This window comes from Coturnix japonica, chromosome 4 (genome assembly GCF_054131305.1).
Source record: "Coturnix japonica strain WE chromosome 4, WE-NBRP24, whole genome shotgun sequence".
NCBI classification, from domain to species: Eukaryota; Metazoa; Chordata; class Aves; order Galliformes; family Phasianidae; genus Coturnix; species Coturnix japonica.
Genome location: NC_140666.1, coordinates 4,326,186 through 4,347,468, shown reverse-complemented (window position 1 = coordinate 4,347,468; position 21,283 = coordinate 4,326,186). Strand labels below are relative to the sequence as shown.

The window sequence follows — 21,283 nt, the reverse complement described above, 5'->3', positions numbered from 1 at the left end:
TTACCGCAATCATTCCCAGATCAGATCCTGCCCCATATATCTCACCCACATCTGCCCCATAGCAGCTCCTGCCCCATATATCTTAGCCACATCATCCCCAAAGCTGCTTCTGTACCATAGATCTGACCCACATCTACTCCACAGCAGCTCCTGACCCATAGATCCGACCCACATGTGCCCCACAGCAACTCCTGCCCCATAGATCTGACCCACAGCAGCTTCTGCCCCATAGATCAGACCCACATCTGCCCACAGCAGCTCCTGCCTCATTGATGTGACCCACCTCTACCCCACAGCAGATCCTTCCCAATAGATCTGACCCACATCTGCCTCACAGCAGCTCCTGCCCTATAGATCTTACCGCAATCATCCCCACTGTAGCTCCTGCCCCATAGATCTGACCCACATCTGCCCCACAGCAGCTCCTGCCCCATAGATCTGAGCCACATCATCCACACAGCAATTCCTGCCCCATAGATCTGAGCCACATCATCCACACAGCAATTCCTGCCCCATAGATCTGACCCACATCTACCACACAGCAGCGCGTGCCACATAGATCTGACCCATATCAGCCACACAGCAGCTCCTGCCCCATAGATCTGACCCACATGTGCACCAAAGCAGCTCCTGTCCATAGATCTGACGCCAAGCAGCACCACAGCAGCTCCTGCCCCATAGATCTGACCCACATCAGCTCCACAGCAGTTCCTGACCAATAGATCTGACCTACATCTGCCCCATAGCAGCTCCTGTCCCACAGATCTGACCCACATCAGCTCCTGCCCCATAGATCTGACCCACATCTTCCCCACAGCAGCACCTGCCCCACAGACCTGAACCACATGTGCCCCAGAGAAGCTCCTGCTCCGTAGATCTGACCCACATCAGCCCCACAGCATCTCCTGCCCAATAGATCAGACCCACCTCTGCCCCACAGCAGCTTCTGCCCCATTGATCTGACCCACCTCTACCCCACAGCAGATCCTTCCCAATAAATCTGACCCACATCTGCCTCACAGCAGCTCCTGCCCTATTGATCTTAGCGCAATCATCCCCGTAGCAGCTCCTGCCCCATATATCTCACCCATATATGCCCCATAGCAGCACCTGCCCCATAGATCTGAACCACATCTACCCCACAGCAACTCCTGCCCCGTATATCTGACCCACATGTGCCCCACAGCAGCTCCTGCCCCATAGATCTGACACACATATGCCCCAGAGCACCTCCTGCCCAATAGATCTGACCACAATCAGCCCTACAGCAGCTGCTGCCCCATAGATCGGACCCGCATTAGCTCCACAGCAGCTCCTGCCACATAGATCTGACCCACATTGTCTCACATCATCTCCTACCACATAGTTCTGACCCACATCATCTCCACAGTTGCTCCTGCCCCATAGATCTGACCCACAGCAGCTACTGCCCCATAGATCTGACTCTCATCTGCACCAAAGCTGCTCCTGCTCCGTAGATCTGACCCATATCAGCCCCACATGAGCTCCTGCCCCATAGATCTGAACCACATCAGCCACACAGCAGCTCCTGCCCCATAGATCTGATGCACATCTGCCCCACTGCATCTTCTGCCCCATAGATCTGTACCACAGCAGCTCCTTGCCCATAGATATGAACCATATCTGCCCCACAGCAGCTCCTGCCCCATAGATCTGACCCACATATGCCGCAGAGCAGCTCCTGCCCCATAGATCTGACGCCAATCAGCCCCACAGCAGCTCCTGCCCTATAGATCTGACCCACATGTGCACCACAACAGCTCCTGCCCCATAAATCTGATACACATGTGCCCCACAGCAGCTCCTGCCCCATAGATCTGACCAACATCAGCCCCAAAGCAGCTCCTCCTCCATAGATCTGACCCACAAGAGCTCCTGCCCCATAGATCTTACCCCAATTAGCCCCACAGATGCAACTGCCCCATAGATCTGACCCACATTGTCCCACATCATCTCCTGCCACATAGTTCTGACCCTCATCATCTCCACAGCTGCTCCTGCTCCATAGATCTGACCCATATCATCCCCACAGCATCTCCTGCCCCATAGATCTGATGCACATCTGCCCCACAGTAGCTCCTGCCCCATAGATCTGACAGGTCTCCCTGGCCATTACACACATGCAAAACACGTATGGCGTGTAGTATTCAATAAAAGTTCATGTTTGTCTCTGATAGATGGACGTGATGATCTTAGTGGTGATTTAACACGTCATGGACTTTGAGTGTCCTCTGTTTTCACGCACGTCAAGTTCTTGTGTGATCAGTACTTTCTGTCTTTTGTCGCATCCATTTCATTTGTCAAAAGAGTTATTAATCCCTCTTAGCAATCTAAGTGTTGCATGGATATGCTATTTGAATTTTTTGGGTGCAATCATTATATTCCTTGTAGAAGGACCATGTATTGAAAAATTTAACTTGAAAGCCATTTTTGCAATTACTGTTAATATACACTGTACCAAGTTCTGATTAGATTTAAATGGAACCAATAGTATATGTGGATATTATTTATGAATACTTTAGATATCACATCAATTGACGCTGTGAAGTAGAGCTCATGTATTTGTTGCCCAAGGCATGCATTTGCTGGGTAGTGTTAATATCCATCTTGTACTCCTGAAGAGCTCGCTGTTTACAAATGGCACCTGTTCTACTGCTCTTCTGATGGTCTAGAAATGGAATTCAGCTAACTGTAAAGACTGCAAGTACTGCAGTGTTGCAAGGATCGAGTTGCAATGCTTTAATGTAGTAGGTGCCTTCTCTCTGACAGCCTTAAAGTATTTTCTTGTATGTATGTGTCATCTTCTTTCCTGAGAGTTTAAGCTCTAGGGTACAATGTTTTGGAGGTCTTGATGCTCTTTGATACAGATTTGAGAGGGTTTTTGACATTTATTGTTTCTGAAATGGTTTGATCTTGTCTTAGAGAGTCGAATGCCACAAATAGGTAAATACTATCTCCTGTTGCTGAATCAGTGCAACATTTATGGCATCCTGCTGGTTTTTTATTTGTTTTTTAATTTCCTGATTGATCTATACATTATTGCTGCATATGAGCTCGCAGATGAGTTAACAGGTGATGAGAACTCTAATGCCGGGCAGGGCATGACTGCTCTTCATCTTGTGTAACAAAACAGGGGCTGCTACTGTGACCTGATATTTAAAGGATATGTTGAGTGAATAAAAAGATGCCTGAAGTTGAACCCAATAATTGTGAGGAAATAGAATGTATTTTTTTGGTTAATCATCTCTTCCTCTTTTTATGAAGGGTATTGGTTTGCCAGATATTTTCAGATTCATTTCAGATAAATGATTTTGTGCTTCTGTCATTTGGTAGGTTGATCGCACAGTTTGTTTTGGGGCAGTGCCTTTGCTGAGGGATGGTGAGAGAAAGCACCTCTGGTACTATGTGTTCGTGCCACCTGGTGGCTTTGCTGGGCAGCCTGGGCTTCAGATACACAGTTAAAAACACAGGTGTAAAGTGTCTGTAAAATCCTCTACATTCCAGTACTGTAGTTTTTTTCTACTAACCCAGTGAGAGTTAAACTTTTAGTATATGCAGATCGACTTAAGCTGGTTCTTATCTTTGTTAGCAGTTTTTAGCTTGTGGTTCTTTTGATCTGATATCAATGACATAAGTCAGAGCATTTGTAAATACAGATTCTGAGTGGAATGCACAGATGGTTTGTCTCCAGAACAAAACAAGCCTTCAGTAAAAGGATTTTGTAGGTATTTATAGATAACTATTATCCTGTTGCTAATTACATACTGTGAATTTAAAGTGGAAAATATTCTTTCTTGTCACACTTAGAATACAAAGAGGTGCCTAATGTTGTGCTGTTTCCCAGCTTCATTAATTGACTTTTTTTTTTTTTTTTTTTCCCCAGGCGTCAGTATAGGGGTAGGTCCTGTTTAATATCTTTATTGATGATCTGGATGGGGGGATTGAGTGTATCCCCAGTGAGTTTGCAGATGACTCCTCGCTGGAAGGAAGTGTTGATTTGCCTGAGAGTAGGAAGGCCTTACAGAGGGATCTGAATTGGCTGGATCAATGGGCTGAAGGCAATTGTATAAGCTTCAACAAAGTCAAGTGCCAGCTACTGCACTTTGATCACAATATCATGCCACTCCATTTTGCAGGCTTGTGGCTAGAATCTAGATTCTGGTGGTGTTCGTTGACAGCCAGATGAATGTGAGCCAGCAGTGTGCCTGGTAGCCTAGAAGGCCTGGCTTGTATCAGAAATAGTGTTGCCAGCAGGACCAGGGAGGTGATAATCTCTCAGTACTTGGCACTGGTGAAGCTGTGACTTGAGCACTGTGTTCATTTTTGGGCCCCCTCACTACAAGAAAGACCCTGGCACATGTTCATAGAATGGTAATGAGGCTGGTGTGGGGTCTGGAGCATAAGCCTTGTGAGGAGCAGCTGAGGAAGCTGGGGGTATTTAGTCCGGCGAAGAGGAGGCTTGGGGGGAGACCTCATTGCTCTCTACAACTTCCTGAAGGGGGGTTGTGGTGAGGTGAGGTTCAACCTCTTTTTGTGTGTAACTAGTGACAGGACAAGAGGGAGTGGCTTAGAGTTGTGCCAGGAGAGGTTCTACTGGATGTTCGGAGAAACAACTTCTCAAAAATAGTCATTAGGTATTGGAAAGGTTTGCCCAGGGTGATGGTGGAATCACCATCCCTGCAGACGTCCAAGAAACGTGTAGATGTGGCTCTGAGGGACATAGTGGGCATGCTGGGAGTGGGTTGATGGTTGAACTAGATGACCTTCAGTGGTCTTTTTCAACCTTAAGTCACAGAATCATAGAACCATAGAGTCATTCGTTCTTCTAAGAACCAGCTACACTCTGAAATGCTATACAGGTTGGTTGGTCCTTCTGATCCTTCTCATTTATGGCTCTGTATTATCTTATCCTCAGTGATCCTGCCGTCCTTCAAGAAAGGTGCTTTAGATATACTTCTGTTATACTTCAGCTTGATTGCTTTAAGTGTATCTCTCAATACCACAGTCCAAGGAAATGTGTGTGTACATTCTTCCAGCTAGATAAATAAATAAAAACACAAAGCATCTCTGAAGCTCGGACTCACTGTGTTTATTAAATGTTTTATTAACTTCATAATGACTCACAAAGAAACATTTTAATTTTGATTGTGTGTTTCTGTCTATGCTCTGATTTCTGTTAAAATCAGCTTTTGGATATGTAGAGGGAGAATTTTTTCGGTGAATAACTGTGTGTTTAGGGCAGGAATGGATGATCCTTGATTTCACATGGTAGATGTTCTTTACCTGCTCTGTACTCATTTTACAAATCATTTCATGCTGTAACAGTAAACAAATGGTGAATTCTTCATCAGATAAGTCTGCTACTGTAAGGTCTTTGTCTGATTTCAAAGTTAAAGTCAGGAGTCAAACTAAAAGAAGAAAAAACTAGTTTGATAAGGACGTATAGAAATTCTGCCTTTCTGTAACACAGCTTTGTTGGAAGTAACCGCGGGAGACAAGTCTCATGCTATCATGGTCAACAAGTCTCGTTTATTAGGTGTTACAGCATCTCATTTATACAATCAGTAATAAGTTCATGCATATTGCAGAAGTAAAGCTCAGGATTGGTGGGTTACACATTACTTCATCTGACCTTTGTGGTTAGTCTTACGGATACTTTTTCTTTGCAGCTCTGTCTACACCTTGCTACACATCTTGCTTTTCCCTCAGGCCGTCCTTGCCTCTAGATACATATTTCGTCTTTAGCTACATACCCTGTCTTTTCACATCCTGATTTCTCCATAGCTGCTTAGCCCGTGATCGGCCCTAGGATAGACCGTCTTTGTCTTTAATCACGTTCATTCTTTTACAATTTAACTAGTGGAATCTCTTCATGTCATTTCTCATGAAGCCATTCTGCATAAACATTCTCCACATAGATCTGACCCACATCAGACGCACAGCAGCTCCCGCCCCATAGATCTGACATACATCAGCCCCAAAGAAGCTCCTGCCCCATAGATCAGACCCACATCAGCCAAACAGCAGCTCCTGCCCCATAGATCGGACCCACATCACCCCCACAGCAGCTCCAGCCGCATAGATCTAGCCCCATCAGACCCACAGCAGCTCCAGTCCCATAGATCTGACCCACATCTACACCACAGCAGCTCCTGCCCCATAGATCTGACCAAAATGTGCCCCAGAGCAGCTCCTGTCCAAGAGATCAGCCCCACAGCAGCTCCTGCCACATAGATCTGACCCACATCTGCCCCACAGCAGCTCCTGCCCCATCGATCTGACCAACATGTGCCCCACAGCAGCTCCTACACCATAGATCTGACCCACATTAGCCCCACAGCATCTCCTGCCCAATAGATCTGATGCCCATCAGCCCCACAGCATCTTCTGCCCCATCGATCTGACCCACATCTTCCCCACAGAGCCTTCTGTCCTAAAAATCTGACCCACATCTGCCCCACAGCAGCTCCTGTCTCATAGATCTGAACCACATGTGCCCCACAGAAGCTCCTGCCCCATAGATCTGACCCACATCAGCCACACAGCAGCTCCTGCCCCATACACCTGACCCACATGTGCCCCACAGCAGCTCCTGCCCCATACATCTGACCCAAATGAGCCCCACAGAAGCTCCTGCCTTATAGATCAGACCATCATCAGCCTCACAACAGCTCCTGCCCCATAGATCTGACCCTCATCATCCCCACAGCAGCTCCTGCCCCATTGATCTGACTCACATCTGCCCCACTGCAGCTCCTGCCCCATAGATCTGACGCCCATCAACCCCACAGCATCTTCTGCCCCATCGATCTCACCCACATCTGCCCCACAGAGCCTTCTGCCCTAAAAATCTGACCCACATCAGCCACAGAACAGCTCCTGCCCCATAGATCTGATCCCAATCAGCACCACAGCAGCTCCTGCCCAATAGATCTGAACCTCATCATCCCCACAGCATCTTCTGCCCCATAGATCTGACCCTCAGCAGCAACACAGCAGCTCCTGCCCCACAGATATGACCCACATATACCCCACAGCAGCTCCTGCCCCATAGATCTTACCAACATCAGCTCCACAGCAGCACCTACCCCATAGATCTGACCCACATCTGCCCCAAAGCAGCTCCTGCCCATAGATCTGCCCCACATCTGCCCCACAGCAGCTCCTGCCCATAGATCAGACCCACATCAGCCCCACAGCAGCTCCTGCCCATAGATCTGACCCTCATCAGCCCCACAGCAGCTCCTGACCCATTGATCAGACCCACAGCAGCTCCTGCCCCATAGATCTGACCCACATCTGCCCCAAAGCAGCTCCTGCCCATAGATCTGACCCACATCTGCCCCACAGCAGCTCCTGCCCCATAGATCTGACCCGCATCAGCCACACAGCAGCTCCTGCCCCATACATCTGAACCACATGTGCCCCAGAGCAGCTCCTGCCCCATAGATCTGACCCGCATCAGCCACACAGCAGCTCCTGCCCCATACATCTGACCCACTTGTGCCCCACAGCAGCTCCTGCCTTATAGAACAGACCATCATCAGCCTCACAACAGCTCCTGCCCCATGGATCTACCCCACAGCAGCTCCTGCCCCATAGATCTGACCCTCATCATCCCCACAGCAGCTCCTGCCCCATTGATCTGACTCACATCTGCCCCACTGCAGCTCCTGCCCCATAGATCTGACCCACATCTGCCCCATAGCAGCTACTGCCCCGTATATCTGACCCATATCAGATCCACAGCAATGCCTGCCCCATAGATCTCAACCACGTGAGCCCCACAGCAGCTCCTGTCCCATAGATCTGACCCACATAGGCCCCACAGCAGCTCCTGCCCCATAGATCTAACCCTCAGCAGCAACACAGCAGCTCCTGCCCCACAGATCTGACCAACACCAGCACCACAGCAGCACCTACCCCATAGATCTGACCCACATCTGCCCCACAGCAGCTCCTGCCCCATAGATCTACCGACAAGTGCCCCACAACAGCTCCTGCCCCAAAGATCTGATACCCATGTGCCCCACAACAGCTCGTACCCCATAGATCTGACCCACATCAGCACCACAGCAGCTCCTGCCCAATAGATCTGACCCTCATCAGCTACACAACAGCTCCTGCCCCATTGATCTGACCCACATCAGCCCCACAGCATCTCCTGCCCCATAGATCCGACACACATCTGCCCCTTAGGAGCTCCAACCCCATAGATCTGACCAACAGCTGCTCCTGCCACATAGATCTGACCCACAGCTGCCCCAGAACAGCTCCCGCCCCATAGATCTGACCCACATCAGCCCCAAAGAAGCTCCTGCCCCATTGATCAGACCCACATCAGCCACACAGCAGCTCCTGACCCATAGATCTGATCCCAATCAGCCCCACAGCAGCTCCTGCCCCATAGATCTCACCCTCATCAGCACCACAGCAGCTCCTGCCCCATAGATCAGACCCACATCTGCCCCACAGCAGCTCCTGCCCCATAGATCTGACCCACATCTGCCCCATACCAGATCGTGCCCAATTGATCTGACCCACATTATCCCCACAGCAGCTCCTGCCCGATAGATCTGACCCACATCAGCCCCAAAGAAGCTCCTGCCCCATAGATCAGACCCACGTCAGCCACACAGCAGCTCCCGCCCCAGAGATCTGAACCACATCGGACCAACAACAGCTCCTGCCCCATAGATCAGACCCACATCTACCCCACAGCAGCTCCTGCCCCATAGATCTCAACCACTTGAGCCACACAGCAGCTCCTGTCCCACAGATCTTGCCCACATAGGCCCCACAGCAGCTCCTGCCCCATAGATCTAACCAACATCAGCTCCACAGCAGCTCCTTCCCTATAGATCTGACCCACATAAGACCCACAGCAGCACCTGTTCCGTAGATCTGACACACATCATCCCCACAACTGCTCCTGCCCCAAAGATCTGATATACATGTGCCCCACAGGAGCTCCTGCCCCATAGATCTGACCCACATCAGCCCCACAGCAGCTCCAGCCAAGTAGATCTGACCCACAGCAGCTCCAGCCAAGTAGATCTGACCCACATCTGCCCCACAGCTGTTCCTGCCCAATAAATCTGACCCACATGCGCCCCACAGCAGCTCCTGCCTTATAGATCAGACCCTCATCAGCCTCACAACAGCTCCTGCCCCATAGATCTACCACACAGCAGCTCATGCCCCATAGATCTGACCCTCATCATCCCCACAGCATCTTCTGCACCATAGATCTGACCCTCAGCAGCAACACAGCAGCACCTGCCCAACAGACATGACCCACATATACCCCACAGCAGCTCCTGCCCCATAGATCTTACCAACATCAGCTCCACAGCAGCACCTACCCCATAGATCTGACACACATCTGCCCCAAAGCAGATCCTGCCCCATAGATCTGACCCTCATCATCCCCACAGAAGCTCCTGCCCCATTGATCTGACTCACATCTGCCCCACTGCAGCTCCTGCCCCATAGATCTGACCCACATCAGCACCACAGCAGCTCCTGCCCCATATATCTGACCCATATCATATCCACAGCAACGCCTGCCCCATAGATCTCAACCACATGAGCCTCACAGCAGCTCCTGCCCCATAGATCTGACCCTCAGCAGCAACACAGCAGCTCCCGCCCCACAGATCTGACCAACACCAGCCCCACAGCAGCTCCTGTCCCATAGATCTGACCCTCATCACCCCCACAGCAGCTCCTGCCCCATTGATCTGACTCACATCTGCCCCACTGCAGCTCCTGACCCATAGATCTGACCCACATCGGATCCACAACAGCTCCCGCCCCATACTTCTGACCCACATCGGACCCACAACAGCTCCTGCCCCATAGATCAGACCCACATCTACCCCACTGCAGCTTCTGCCCCATATATCTTACAAACATCAGCGCCATAGCATCTCCTGCCCCATAGACCTGACACACATCACCCCCACAGCAGCTCCTGCCCCATAGATCTAGCCCCCATCAGAACCACAGCAGCTCCAGTCCCATAGATCTGACCCACATCTACCCCACAGAAGCTCCTGCCCCATAGATCTGACCCACATCAGCCCCACAGCAGCTCCTGCCCCATTGATCTGACCCACATCTGCACTACAGTAGCTCCTGCCGCATACATCTGACTCACATATGCCCCACAGATACTCCTGCCCCATAGATCTGAACAACATCTACCCCACAGCAGCTCCTGCCCATAGATTTGATCCAAATCAGCCCCACACCAGATCCTGCCTCATAGATCTGACCCATATCAGCCCCACACCATCTCCTGCCCCATTGATCTGACCCACACCAGCCCCACAGCAGCTCCTGCCCCATAGATCTGACACACACCTGCCCCACAGCAGCTCATGCCCCATAGATATGACACACACCTGCCCCACAGCAGCTCCTGCCCCATAGATCTGACACACACCTGCCCCACAGCAGCTCCTGCCCCATAGATCTGACACACATCTGCCCCACAGCAGCTCCTGCCCCATAGATCTGACACACACCTGCCCCACAGCAGCTCCTGCCCCATAGATATGACCCACCTCAGCTCCTGCCTCATAGATCTGACCAACATGTGCCCCTTAGCAGCTCCTGCCCCATAGATCTGACCCACAGCAGCTCCTAACTCATAGATCTGACCCTCATATGACCCACAGCAGATCCTGCCCCATAGATCTGACCCACAGCAGCTTCTGCCCCAAAGATCAGACCCACATCAGCCCCACCGCAGCTCCTGCCCCATAGATCTGACCCACAGTAGCTCCTGCCCCATAGATCAGACCCACATCAGCCCCACCGCAGATCCTGCCCCATAGATCTGACCCTCATCAGCCCCACAGCAGCTCCTGACCCATAGATCAGACCCACAGCAGCTCCTGCCTCATAGATCTGTCCCCCCTGAGCCCCACAGCAGCTCCTGTCCTGTAGATTTGAACCTCATCAGCCACACAGCAGCTCCTGCCCCATTGATCTGACCCTCATCATCCCCACAGCAGCTCCTGCCCCATTGATCTGACTCACATCATCCCCACTGCAGCTCCTGCCCCATAGATCAGACCCACATCTGCCCCACAGCAGCTTCTGCCCCATATATCTGACCCACATCAGCACCACAGCAACGCCTGCCCCATAGATCACAACCACATGAGCCCCACAGCAGCTCCTGTCCCACAGATCTGACCCACATAGCCCCCACAGCAGCTCCTGCCCCATAGATCTGACCCACATCTGCCCCACTGCAGCTCCTGCCCCATATATCAGACCCACATCTGCCCCACAGCAGCTCCTGCCCCATAGATCTGACCCACATCAGCCCCTCACCAGCTCCTGCCCCATAGATCTGACACACACCTGCCCCACAGCAGCTCCTGCCCCATAGATCTGACACACACCTGCCCCACAGCAGCTCCTGCCCCATAGATCTGACACACATCTGCCCCACAGCAGCTCCTGCCCCACAGATCTGACACACACCTGCCCCACAGCAGCTCCTGCCCCATAGATATGACACACACCTGCCCCACAGCAGCTCCTTCCCTATTGATCTGACCCACATAAGCCCCACAGCAGCACCTGTTCCGTAGATCTGACACACATCAGCCCCACATGAGCTCCTGCCCCATAGATATGACCCACCTCAGCCCCTGCCTCATAGATCTGACCAACATGTGCCCCTTAGCAGCTCCTGCCCCATAGATCTGACCCACAGCAGCTCCTGCCCTATAGATCAGACCCACATCAGCCCCACAGCAGCTCCTGCCCCATAGATCAGACCCACATCAGCCCCACCGCAGATTCCTCCCCATAGATCTGACCCTCATCAGCCCCACAGCAGCTCCTGCCCCATAGATCAGACCCACATAAACCCACAGCAGCACCTGTTCCATAGATCTCACACACATCATCCCCACAACTGCTCCTGCCCCAAAGATTTGATATACATGTGCCCCACAGGAGCTCCTGCCCCATAGATCTGACCCACATCTGCCCCACAGCAACTCCTGCCCAGTAGATCTGACCCACAGCAGCTCCTGCCCCATAGATCTGACCAACATGTGCCCCAGAGCAGCTCCTGCCCCATTGATCTGACCCACACCAGCCCCACAGCAGCTCCTGCCCCATAGATCTGACCCGCATCAGCCTCACAGCAGCTCCTGCCCCATAGATCTGACCCACATGTGCCCCACAGCAGCTCCTGCCCCATAGATCTGACCCACATCAGCCACACAGCAGCTCCTGCCCCATACATCTGACCCACATGCGCCCCACAGCAGCTCCTGCCTTATAGATCAGACCATCATCAGCCTCACAACAGCTCCTGCCCCATAGATCTACCCCACAGCAGCTCCTGCACCATAGATCTGACTTACTTCTGCCCCACTGCAGCTCCTGCCCCATAGATCTGACCCACATCTGCCCCAAAGCTGCTCCTGCCCCGTATATCTGACCCATATCAGATCCACAGCAACGCCTGCCCCATAGATCTCAACCACATGAGCCCCACAGCAGCTCCTGTCCCATAGATCTGACCCTCAGCAGCAAAACAGAAGCTCCCGCCCCACAGATCTGACCAACACCAGCCCCACAGCAGCTCCTGCCCCATAGATCCGACCCACATCTGCCCCTTAGGAGCTCCAACCCCATAGATCTGACCGACAGCTGCTCCTGCCACATAGATCTCACCCACATCTGCCCCAGAACAGCTCCCGCCCCATAGATCTGACCCACATCAGCCCCAAAGAAGCTCCTGCCCCATAGATCAGACTCACATCAGCCACACAGCAGCTCCCGCCCCATAGATCTGACCCACATCGGACCCACAACAGCTCCTGCCCCATAGATCAGACCCACATCTACCCCACAGCAGCTCCTGCCCCATATATCTTACCAACATCAGCGCCATAGCATCTCCTGCCCCATAGATCTGACACACATCACCTTCACAGCAGCTCCTGCCCCATAGATCTAGCCCCCATCAGACCCACAGCAGCTCCAGTCCCATAGATCTGACCCACATCTACCCCACAGCAGCTCCTGCCCCATAGATCTGACCCACGTCTTCCCCACAGCAGCTCCTGCCCCATAGATCTCAACCACATGAGCCACACAGCAGCTCCTGTCCCACAGATCTGACCCACAGCACCCCCACAGCTCCTCCTGCCCCATAGTTCTGACCAACATCTACCCCACAGCAGCTCCTGCCCCATAGATTTCACTCACATGTGCCCCAGAGCAGATCCTGCCCCATAGATCTGACCCACAACTACCCCACAGCAGCTCCTGCCCCATAGATCTGATCCAAATCAGCCCTACAGCAGCTCCTGCCCCATAGATCTGACCCACATCAGCCCCTGCCTCATAGATCTGACCCACATGTGCCCCTTTGCAGGGGGGCTCCTCTGCCTGGTGGTCATGGCGGGCCCCCTCCTCCTTCTCACTCCTAGGGCCCCCAGCTCCATCCTCCCGCCTGAAACAGGGAAAACTTCTACCCTAGCCCTCTTAGCTGCCAACATGGCTGCTAACTGCCACAGCTGTCAGAGGCGAGTGTTTTGCGCGCGTCAGCGGTGACTAAGGTGACGTGGAGAGGGTTCTAAAATGGCGGCCGCACTGCTGGCACTGGTGTTCCACATAGGATGAGGAGGGGGCTGGTAATAGCGGGACAAGGGGAAACTGATTTAAGTTGAAATAGGGAAGATTTAGGTTGGATGTTAGGGGGAAAGTTGTTTACTAGGAGAGTGGTTAGGCCCTGGAACGGGCTGCCCAGGGAGGTTGTGGATGCCCCGTCCTTGGGGGTGTTCAGGGCCAGGTTGGACAGGGCCCTGGGCAACCTGATCTAGTAAAGGTGTATGTTTGGTGGCCCTGCCAGGCAGGGGGGTTTGTTCTTCATGATCCATGAGGTCCCTTCCAACCTGGGTCATTCTGTGACTCTGTGATACTGGTGTGTGGCTGTTTGTCCCAGCGCGCTGACCTTTTGTCTTCAGGTTCACCAACAAGACTGTAACTGATTTATGGAGGAGGCAAGTGATGGGTGCTACTGTGTGACAATCAACATCACTTTGTGGACATTTGAAAGCACCTTCCTCCAGAGCTGTTCACCTCCAGAAGAGGGTGCTCAGAAGTGTTTACTGGCAGAAGATCTGGCTCCAGCTTGGTATGGAAAAACTGGGGAATGATACCATCGTGTCCGGTGAAGAACAAGAAGCAGGTGGGCGTCCCTGCTCCCTCTTGTCTGCTGGCAAGGTCCAGATGAGATCCCAGAGCCAGAAGCTGCCATTCCAAGGAGAGCTTACTCAACCATTTTGGATTTGAGCTGTCACACCAAGGAGAGCTGACTGAACCACGTTGGACTTATTTGTAAGTTTATACTATCATTGGAAACTGTTGCCGTGGTCACAGTCATTGTCAGCGGAACAACAACTCCTGATGACCCACCACTACTGAAGATCAATGACTGAACTACTAAACACGTCAGATCCATGGTGGTGACTCTCTCTCCCTCTTGCTTCCTATAAAGACTCCTTGATTCTTTTTCCTGTCTTTTCTATTGCCCGCCTTCCCTTCCTAATCACCCTAAATCGTAATAGCGTCCGTCCTCCAACATTTGAACCATGCTCAGGCATACACATATGGACCTCCTCTCCTTCCTATAAATTGGAGCAGGACAGAGAACCACAAGGATTGTCAGCTCCCAAGTCATGCAAGTATTGCACACAACACAGATAACTTCATCTGTTGGCCCCGCTGTCTCTGCATACCACCAAGCGAGGACCTGCAGTGCCCAGGTGAGACGATGTGCCTGGCAGTGCAAAGCCAGCCCATGTGTGTGCAGATGGCAAGGAGCGTGTGGCACTGTGCACCGACAGCCCTTGCCTGCCCAGGACTGCGTGTGGAGGCCGTTCTCCACTGCAGCCCTGCCCAACAGTCAGTAGGGGTGTGCGGCCATGATGGCAGTAATGAACAAACTGCTGCTTCACAAAGATCTTGGCCCGATTAGAAATCTTTGAGTAGTGCTGTTACAGCAGACAGAATGTGATAAGCGCAAGTAGTCTCCTACACTTCACATCCTTGCTACTTCATTCTGGGTGTTGTCACTGAGCAGCATCTAACACAAGTTCTGCCCTGGTCAGCTGGCTGCCTTAGCTTGAGCCCTGATGGCAACGCTGTGACGTGATGTTAGTATTGCTGTTTTCTCCTCGTCAGAATACTCTGCCTTTTGAAGAAAGCAGCTTCTTGGTTATTTTGTTTTATTGTTGAACTTTATTGAATTAATTTACAATATCTATATTCCATATAGTTATAGATGTTTTGAATATGATCATCTGTGGTGCTGAGAATTTTTGTAGAAAAGGTATACTCAGTTCAGAAGGTGTAATAAGGATGTTAAAGAAAGAAGCCCCTGTTGTGTTGACCAGTGATGATGCTCCCACCACCTGACCAATGGTGGAGAGGAGCATGAAGAGAGAGGTGGTGCTGGGGGGATCTTGGGGCTGCTGGGCCTGTCATACTTTTTCCAGGCAGAGGTTTTACAGGTGTTGCCCCCATGCCGACCCTGTGGGGGGGGGCCACTCCCACATCCTGAAGGATGGAGGAGAGGAGCGGGAGGGCAGAGTTGGTGCTGTGGGGGGCTGGGAGCTGTGGGGCCTGGTATGCTTTCCCCTGGCTGTGGTTTTCTGGGTGTCGGATGATGCCCTCAAACTGCCACCCTGTGGGGGCTGCTCCAACCTCCTGAAGGATGGTGAAGGAAAGTTGGTGACAGTTCCTGGGGGGACAGGGGGCTGCTGGGCCAGTTGGCTTCCCCCAGGCAATGGTCGTCCGTCTGTTGGATGATGTCCCCAGGTCTATACTCTGCTGGGGTCGCTTCCATCCCCTGATGGATGGTGGAGGGGAGGGTGAGGGCAGAGATGGTGCTGGAGGCTGACAGGCCTCTCAGGCTTCCCTGAGGCAGTGGCTGCCTGCGGGTGACACTTTGAGGGAGCCACTGCCAACCCCTGAAGGATGGTGGTGCGGGATGGGAGGGTGGTGTTGATGCCAGGGTGCTGCTGTTTGGGTGCTAGCCGATGACTGCAAGCTTCCAAACCAGGTGGGTCCCTCCTGTCCCCTGAAAGAGGTGTTGATGCCCAAGGTGGATAGGGGCCACTGGGCCTGATGTACTTCCCAGGGGCCACGGAGCCTGGGCTGGTGGGCTACGGGGGCTGCACTGGGGGCAGCTGAGCCCGACAGCCGTCAGGCCTGGCAGGGGCCGCTCTGGTGGTGCTCTGCAGCTGGTGGGCAGATTGTCACTGCACAGGCACCGGTTGTTTGTGCCACGTCTTTTCTGTCCGGCGCACTGAGGCGAGGAAGCTGTTTGTCCAAGCGTGAGGTTGCTGCGGGCAATATGCTGGACTGCAGCATCTTCAGCAAGGCGCCTGCAGGGAGAGAAACGTGCTGAGGGCACAGGAGAACCCCCTGCTCTCCTTCCTCACAGTGCATGATAGAGTCACTCTCAGCTCCGGGCCTGTCTCAGGCCCAGCAGTAAGAACATGCAGCAGGAATGGCGAGGCCAGTTAAATGTCTGACAGTGTCAATCTCAGACAGTGTTAGGCAACAACTAACTGGCTTCTCTATGCTGCTTTAACTAGAAATGCCTCCTTGCTCACAGGATCCCTATAGTAAAGAGAGGGGGCAGGATGGGGTTGGGGGTGAACAAGAACTCACTGGTTTATCTGCCTCCGTTGTTGGACAAGACGATAGCACGAAAACATTGCCATCAGCATGGTAACGAAGATAGCCACACCAAATCCCAGGCAGTACTTCTTGATAAAATTATTGTCTGCGGCATTTGCGTGTTCCTCACCATCCGCACCTGGAAAAACAATGTGGATCTGTTTCACCAGCTGCTGCTTTGAGTGACATGGACAAGAACAACCACAGGAAGGATCCCGCTCCGGGCTGCTGTTGTGCCTGGTGGCTCAGGGGAAGCACAGCAAGCTCTGGAATGCAGGGTCTGTGCACAGGAGGTACTATGGAGGGTCCTGTTTCCTCTCCTTATCTGCTGAATGTGGTTCTGGTGGCCTAGTTCCCAAAAGGACAAAGTTCCTAAGTCCCTGGGAACTGGCTGCAGTGGGAGGGGAGCAACCTCTAACCACGGCCACGGAGCTCTATGAGCGGCCCTTACCTGGAGTGACAGTTGTTGTGTGCATGGCCTCTATTACTCTCAGGGGGACAGTCAGTGTGCGAACTCTGCCGTTCCAAAATGCAAGCCAGCGCATAGGTGCTCCACCTGTCTCTTTAGAAAGGAGGTAAGGGAGTGGGACTGTAAGTAACTGCTTCTCATCAGGAAGATGGTGCAGTTTCTCCACATGTATTTCTAGAAATTCAGTTTCACAAGCCTTTCAGGGAACAGACGGAAATACACCTACCACGTGCTTTGTCCTTCATGATTTTCATTAGCAGAGGGGGCAGTGTCTGCAGATATTTTCCTGTTTCCAGGGCCTCTTTCTGTTTCTCAGGACCTAAACAGAAAGCATTAAGATAACTTTCAGACAAACAAGATATTAAACTGAACGGTCTTTTCAGTGAAGTCAGTAACGACAACAGCCACCCCTGGGATGCCTGTGGGGTTCCAGCACAACTAAGAATTTAGCACGGCCTTCCCTGGAGGCACTTCTGCAACCAAAGAATGAGAACTTTTCACCACACACTGCAGCTTACCTAAACGCATAACAGCATCACTGAATGGGACAAGGGCATTGTGCGAGGGCAGGGCACACACACACAGGTGTGCATTCTCACTCACACCTGCAGACGCGCCTGGCTGACATTAGGACTGTGAGCTGGCATCTCTCAAAGGAAGTAAAATCTCATGACATGGTATGCTGTAATTTCTCTCTTCCTTAGGGACCTGCAGTGACTGGAAGGGGCTCAGGTGATGACATGGCACTCAGACCTGGGTCAAAAGTTGCAAAGCTGCAGAGAAGCCAGGTGGGCAGTTGGCTGGCACTCAGCAGCTTTCCAGATACTCTCTCCAGGCCATGTAAAACAACCTTCAGAGAAGGCATAGAAGAACATTTGGCCCCTCAAGGTTTTTTTAGTGGGGAGATCTCTGATGTATGGAGACAAAGTCAACGGGATGCTGGGAGCATGCAGCACCCAAGAAACAGTGACTACCCAAGCTTCTCATGGAGAAGAAATCACCAGGCAGTGAAAAGATGAACCCCTCCTGAACTTCCACAACCAAATATGAGCAAAGATCATGAGATGAAGACTGGTGACTTACCTCTGGCATCCACCCCAGGCTCAGGGACGCGACTTTGCTTTCGAAATGCACCAAAGGGGCCTGCAGGCACAAGAGTGATCAGACACAGGTGAGGAGAGCTTCCGCTGTGCACTGGGGTCTGCCTTGTTTTTTTTCCTGCAGTGACCTGTGAGGACTGGCTGCAGGTCAGGGAATGACATGGCCCAAACAGCAAAGGAATAGGAGCAAAGACTGGCAAGGGCCGCCTTCCCACTGAAATGTGACAATTCTCCAAGTAAAGAAATACTAATGACTGATCTGTGTACGACCTTCAAAGCACAAAGAGACTTGAAAGACCTTTGGAGAGCCTTACGTACCCAAATAAGCTATTATAGCACTAATTTTTCGACTTCCAAGGAAACAGACACTCACAACTTACCTCGGAGTTTCCCCTGAGGCACAAAAGCAGTCTCCTTCCAGTCATCTGAGGAAGGAGTACCAATGTCATCATCTAGAAGAAAGAACAGAAGAGGGATGTTCCCATTGCATGCTGTGATCACCTTAGTGACAGGGAATGGGCCAGGGAAGGGGACAGGTAACAGGATGGGAGACTCAGGCCTTGATCGCCAAAGCTATAGAGGGGCCAGGGTGACCTGGAGCCTAGCACTCGGCAGCTTTACAAATGCTCCCTCCTGGCCACATGCAGCACCCCTCCGGGACCGCGTGGAAGAGCATACAAAGAAAAGGTGCCTGAAACACACTGGGCTACAGCTGGGGGTCTCTGTTGGGAACCAGGATTTTTCTATGGGGAGCATCAGGCAGCTGGAGCAGAAATGCTCATGCTTTTCCCAGCACACACCTTCCACGTTCTCCCCTGGGACACCCCCAGGATGAAGAGCATGCTCCACCCAGCCAGCGGCAGAGCCGTGGGAGCACAGGGCTTCCTCATGCCCTTGCCCAGCTCCTGTGGTGCTGCCTGTCCCCCTTTTCCAATACCCCCCCGCCCCCATCGAAGGCAGCCTTAGGGCTATAAGGCACAGAGCCACTGGAACCAGAACCTGGGCTTCTCACTCTCATTTCCGCTTATTTTTTACCCCATCTCTGCCCACCCACCTGCTCCTGCTGCTTGCCCTGGAGCAGCACAAGTCTCCTGACAACACATGGCTATCAGTAGGAGGACGGCAAGGCAGGTGGGGGCCGTGGCCCCCAGTACTCGTGCCATGCTGCTACCACCACTGCTACAGCCACAAAGAGTGCTGCTATTGGGGCACAGAACACCTAGAGCACGCAGCTGGGCATTGTGATCTTGTGGCACAAGGCAGCAATGTGGCAGGGCATAGTGACCTCACATCCCCAGGCTGCTGGCTGGGCCTCCCCACGGGCTGCTCCTCCTGTGCAGCAGGGCTGCATAGAGTGGGTGCTTGTGGCACCCCTTAGTGGGTGAGTGCCAGGCTGCTGGGGAAGAATTACTGGGAGCGTGTCCCACTGGGTAGATCTGTTCCACCGCAAGGACCAGGCTCCCCCTGGGCTTGTTATGGACGCTGAGGATTCCCAGTCATCTAGAGCAGCAGGAGACCATGGCAGATATTTTCACATTTACATTGTGGAAATATATTATTGTGGAATGGTTTGGGTGGGAAGGGACATTAAAGACCCAGAGACTCTGTCAAAGGATAAAGAAAATCGCTCCAGTGTTGTTTTTACTGCTTTGTGCAAATCAAAAGATTGCATTTTGTCTTTTAATGGCCAAAAAAGCCATTTCTTCAGGGACACTGTATTTGTTGTCACAGACTCTAACAAAAATGCAAACTGAGCTTTATCTGTAGCATCAATACTTTAGTATTTCGTATCTTGTATTTGACAGTTCCCTCCCAGCCAGTTGCCCGTGCCTTTCTCTCAGCCCATGAGAGCACCACTTACTGCCTCTGGGAACTTGGAAACTGGCAGCATGATGGCCAGCACACACACAAGGTGCTCGTGACGCAGCTCCAGACGGCTCTCCTGAGGCCCAGCTTCATTTCACGGCCACTCACGCTCTGCTGCTGGACATTCTGCAACGGGAAAGCCACCGGATGCAAATCCCATCCCTCACAGATGGTATCAGACCCCTGCTCTCATGGCAGTCACCACCGCCCGGCATTGGACAGCGCTTCCACTGCCCTTGCTCCTGCCACAAGACACCAACGTCTGCTTCTAGTTCGGCTCCACCATGGGATCCTGTTTGCAACAGAAAAACACACGGAGGCTGCCAGCCACTGCAACACGCGCTGTGAAACCCCTGGCACTGCTGAGTCCCATGAGCAGAGGAGAGAAGGGTCTGCCTGCCATGGACGGGCTGCGGCGGGACTGAATCCTACCTTCCAATCGGGACACCCCCAGGGAGAGCCTCCCTGGGGACCCAAAGACTTACGGCAGCGCCAACACAGCAGGCAGAAACGCGACGTGCTCCTGACTGCCCGCACTGTTCAAAGCTCCCTGACTTGCGGAATCAAACTCTATAATCCAGAGATGGGTTATAAAGCAGGTATGTTTTATTCCAGCGCTGGGTGCAAGGGGGATAGCTCCTCCAAACTTGCACACCAACTTGTAAAACCATGATACAGATATAGGTACACCTCATGCATAGTCAATGATTTCCCGTAATTCTAACATGCATCCCTTAATTCTAATACACATTCTTTATCATGCTGACCTCCTCTTGTTATCGCCCATCTTGTCAGGGAGATGCAAATATCAAAAGAGGAGTTGCAACACCTAATCCCCTTCTCACCAGGTGTCTCAGGGAGTTCTCACTCCTTAATCTTCATCCTTCCTGCTCTTCCAGACCCACTGTCTCCATTCCTTGTTATTCTAACTAAATCATTTTCTGTAAACTACCTTTAACTATCCCCCTTTTAGCCCCCCTTTATTCTGAATTCCAGCAGAGCATCTGTTTTCTGCTTCCCTGTTCATCCCTCCCTCTCCCTCTCCCTCCCTCCGCCCTATGACGGCAGCCCTTCAAAGCAACCAACACAACCACGC

General features: G+C 52.2%; 2 protein-coding genes across 2 annotated transcripts in view; one reads left to right on the top strand and one right to left on the bottom strand.

Annotated features, from left to right (window-relative positions):
• Positions 1 to 13,643, top strand: part of LOC146760911 (uncharacterized) — a 96,265-nt gene extending 82,622 nt beyond the window's left edge. The window contains exon 4 of the mRNA XM_085545964.1: positions 13,581 to 13,643. Coding sequence (XP_085402090.1) covers positions 13,581 to 13,643 — 63 coding nt within the window. The remainder of the gene's footprint in view (positions 1 to 13,580) is intronic.
• Positions 13,644 to 15,286: 1,643 nt separating this feature from the next.
• LOC146760910 (uncharacterized) lies at positions 15,287 to 16,890 on the bottom strand. The gene is made up of 2 exons (XM_085544377.1): positions 16,744 to 16,890; positions 15,287 to 16,454 (listed from the first exon to the last, which is right to left on the bottom strand). Exons 1-2 carry the CDS (start codon positions 16,800 to 16,802, stop codon positions 16,100 to 16,102), a joined length of 414 nt encoding a protein of 137 aa, XP_085400503.1. The 5' UTR covers positions 16,803 to 16,890; the 3' UTR covers positions 15,287 to 16,099.
• Between the last annotated feature and the right edge of the window lie 4,393 nt (positions 16,891 to 21,283).

Coding starts and splice junctions, on each gene's coding strand:
- LOC146760910 (XM_085544377.1), bottom strand. CDS start 16,802: ATGCTGATGGCAATGTTTTCGTGCTATCGTCTTGTCCAACAACGGAGG. Junction 16,455..16,743: donor CAACGGAGGCAGATAAACCA/GTGAGTTCTTGT, acceptor CTCTCCCTGCAG/GCGCCTTGCTGAAGATGCTG.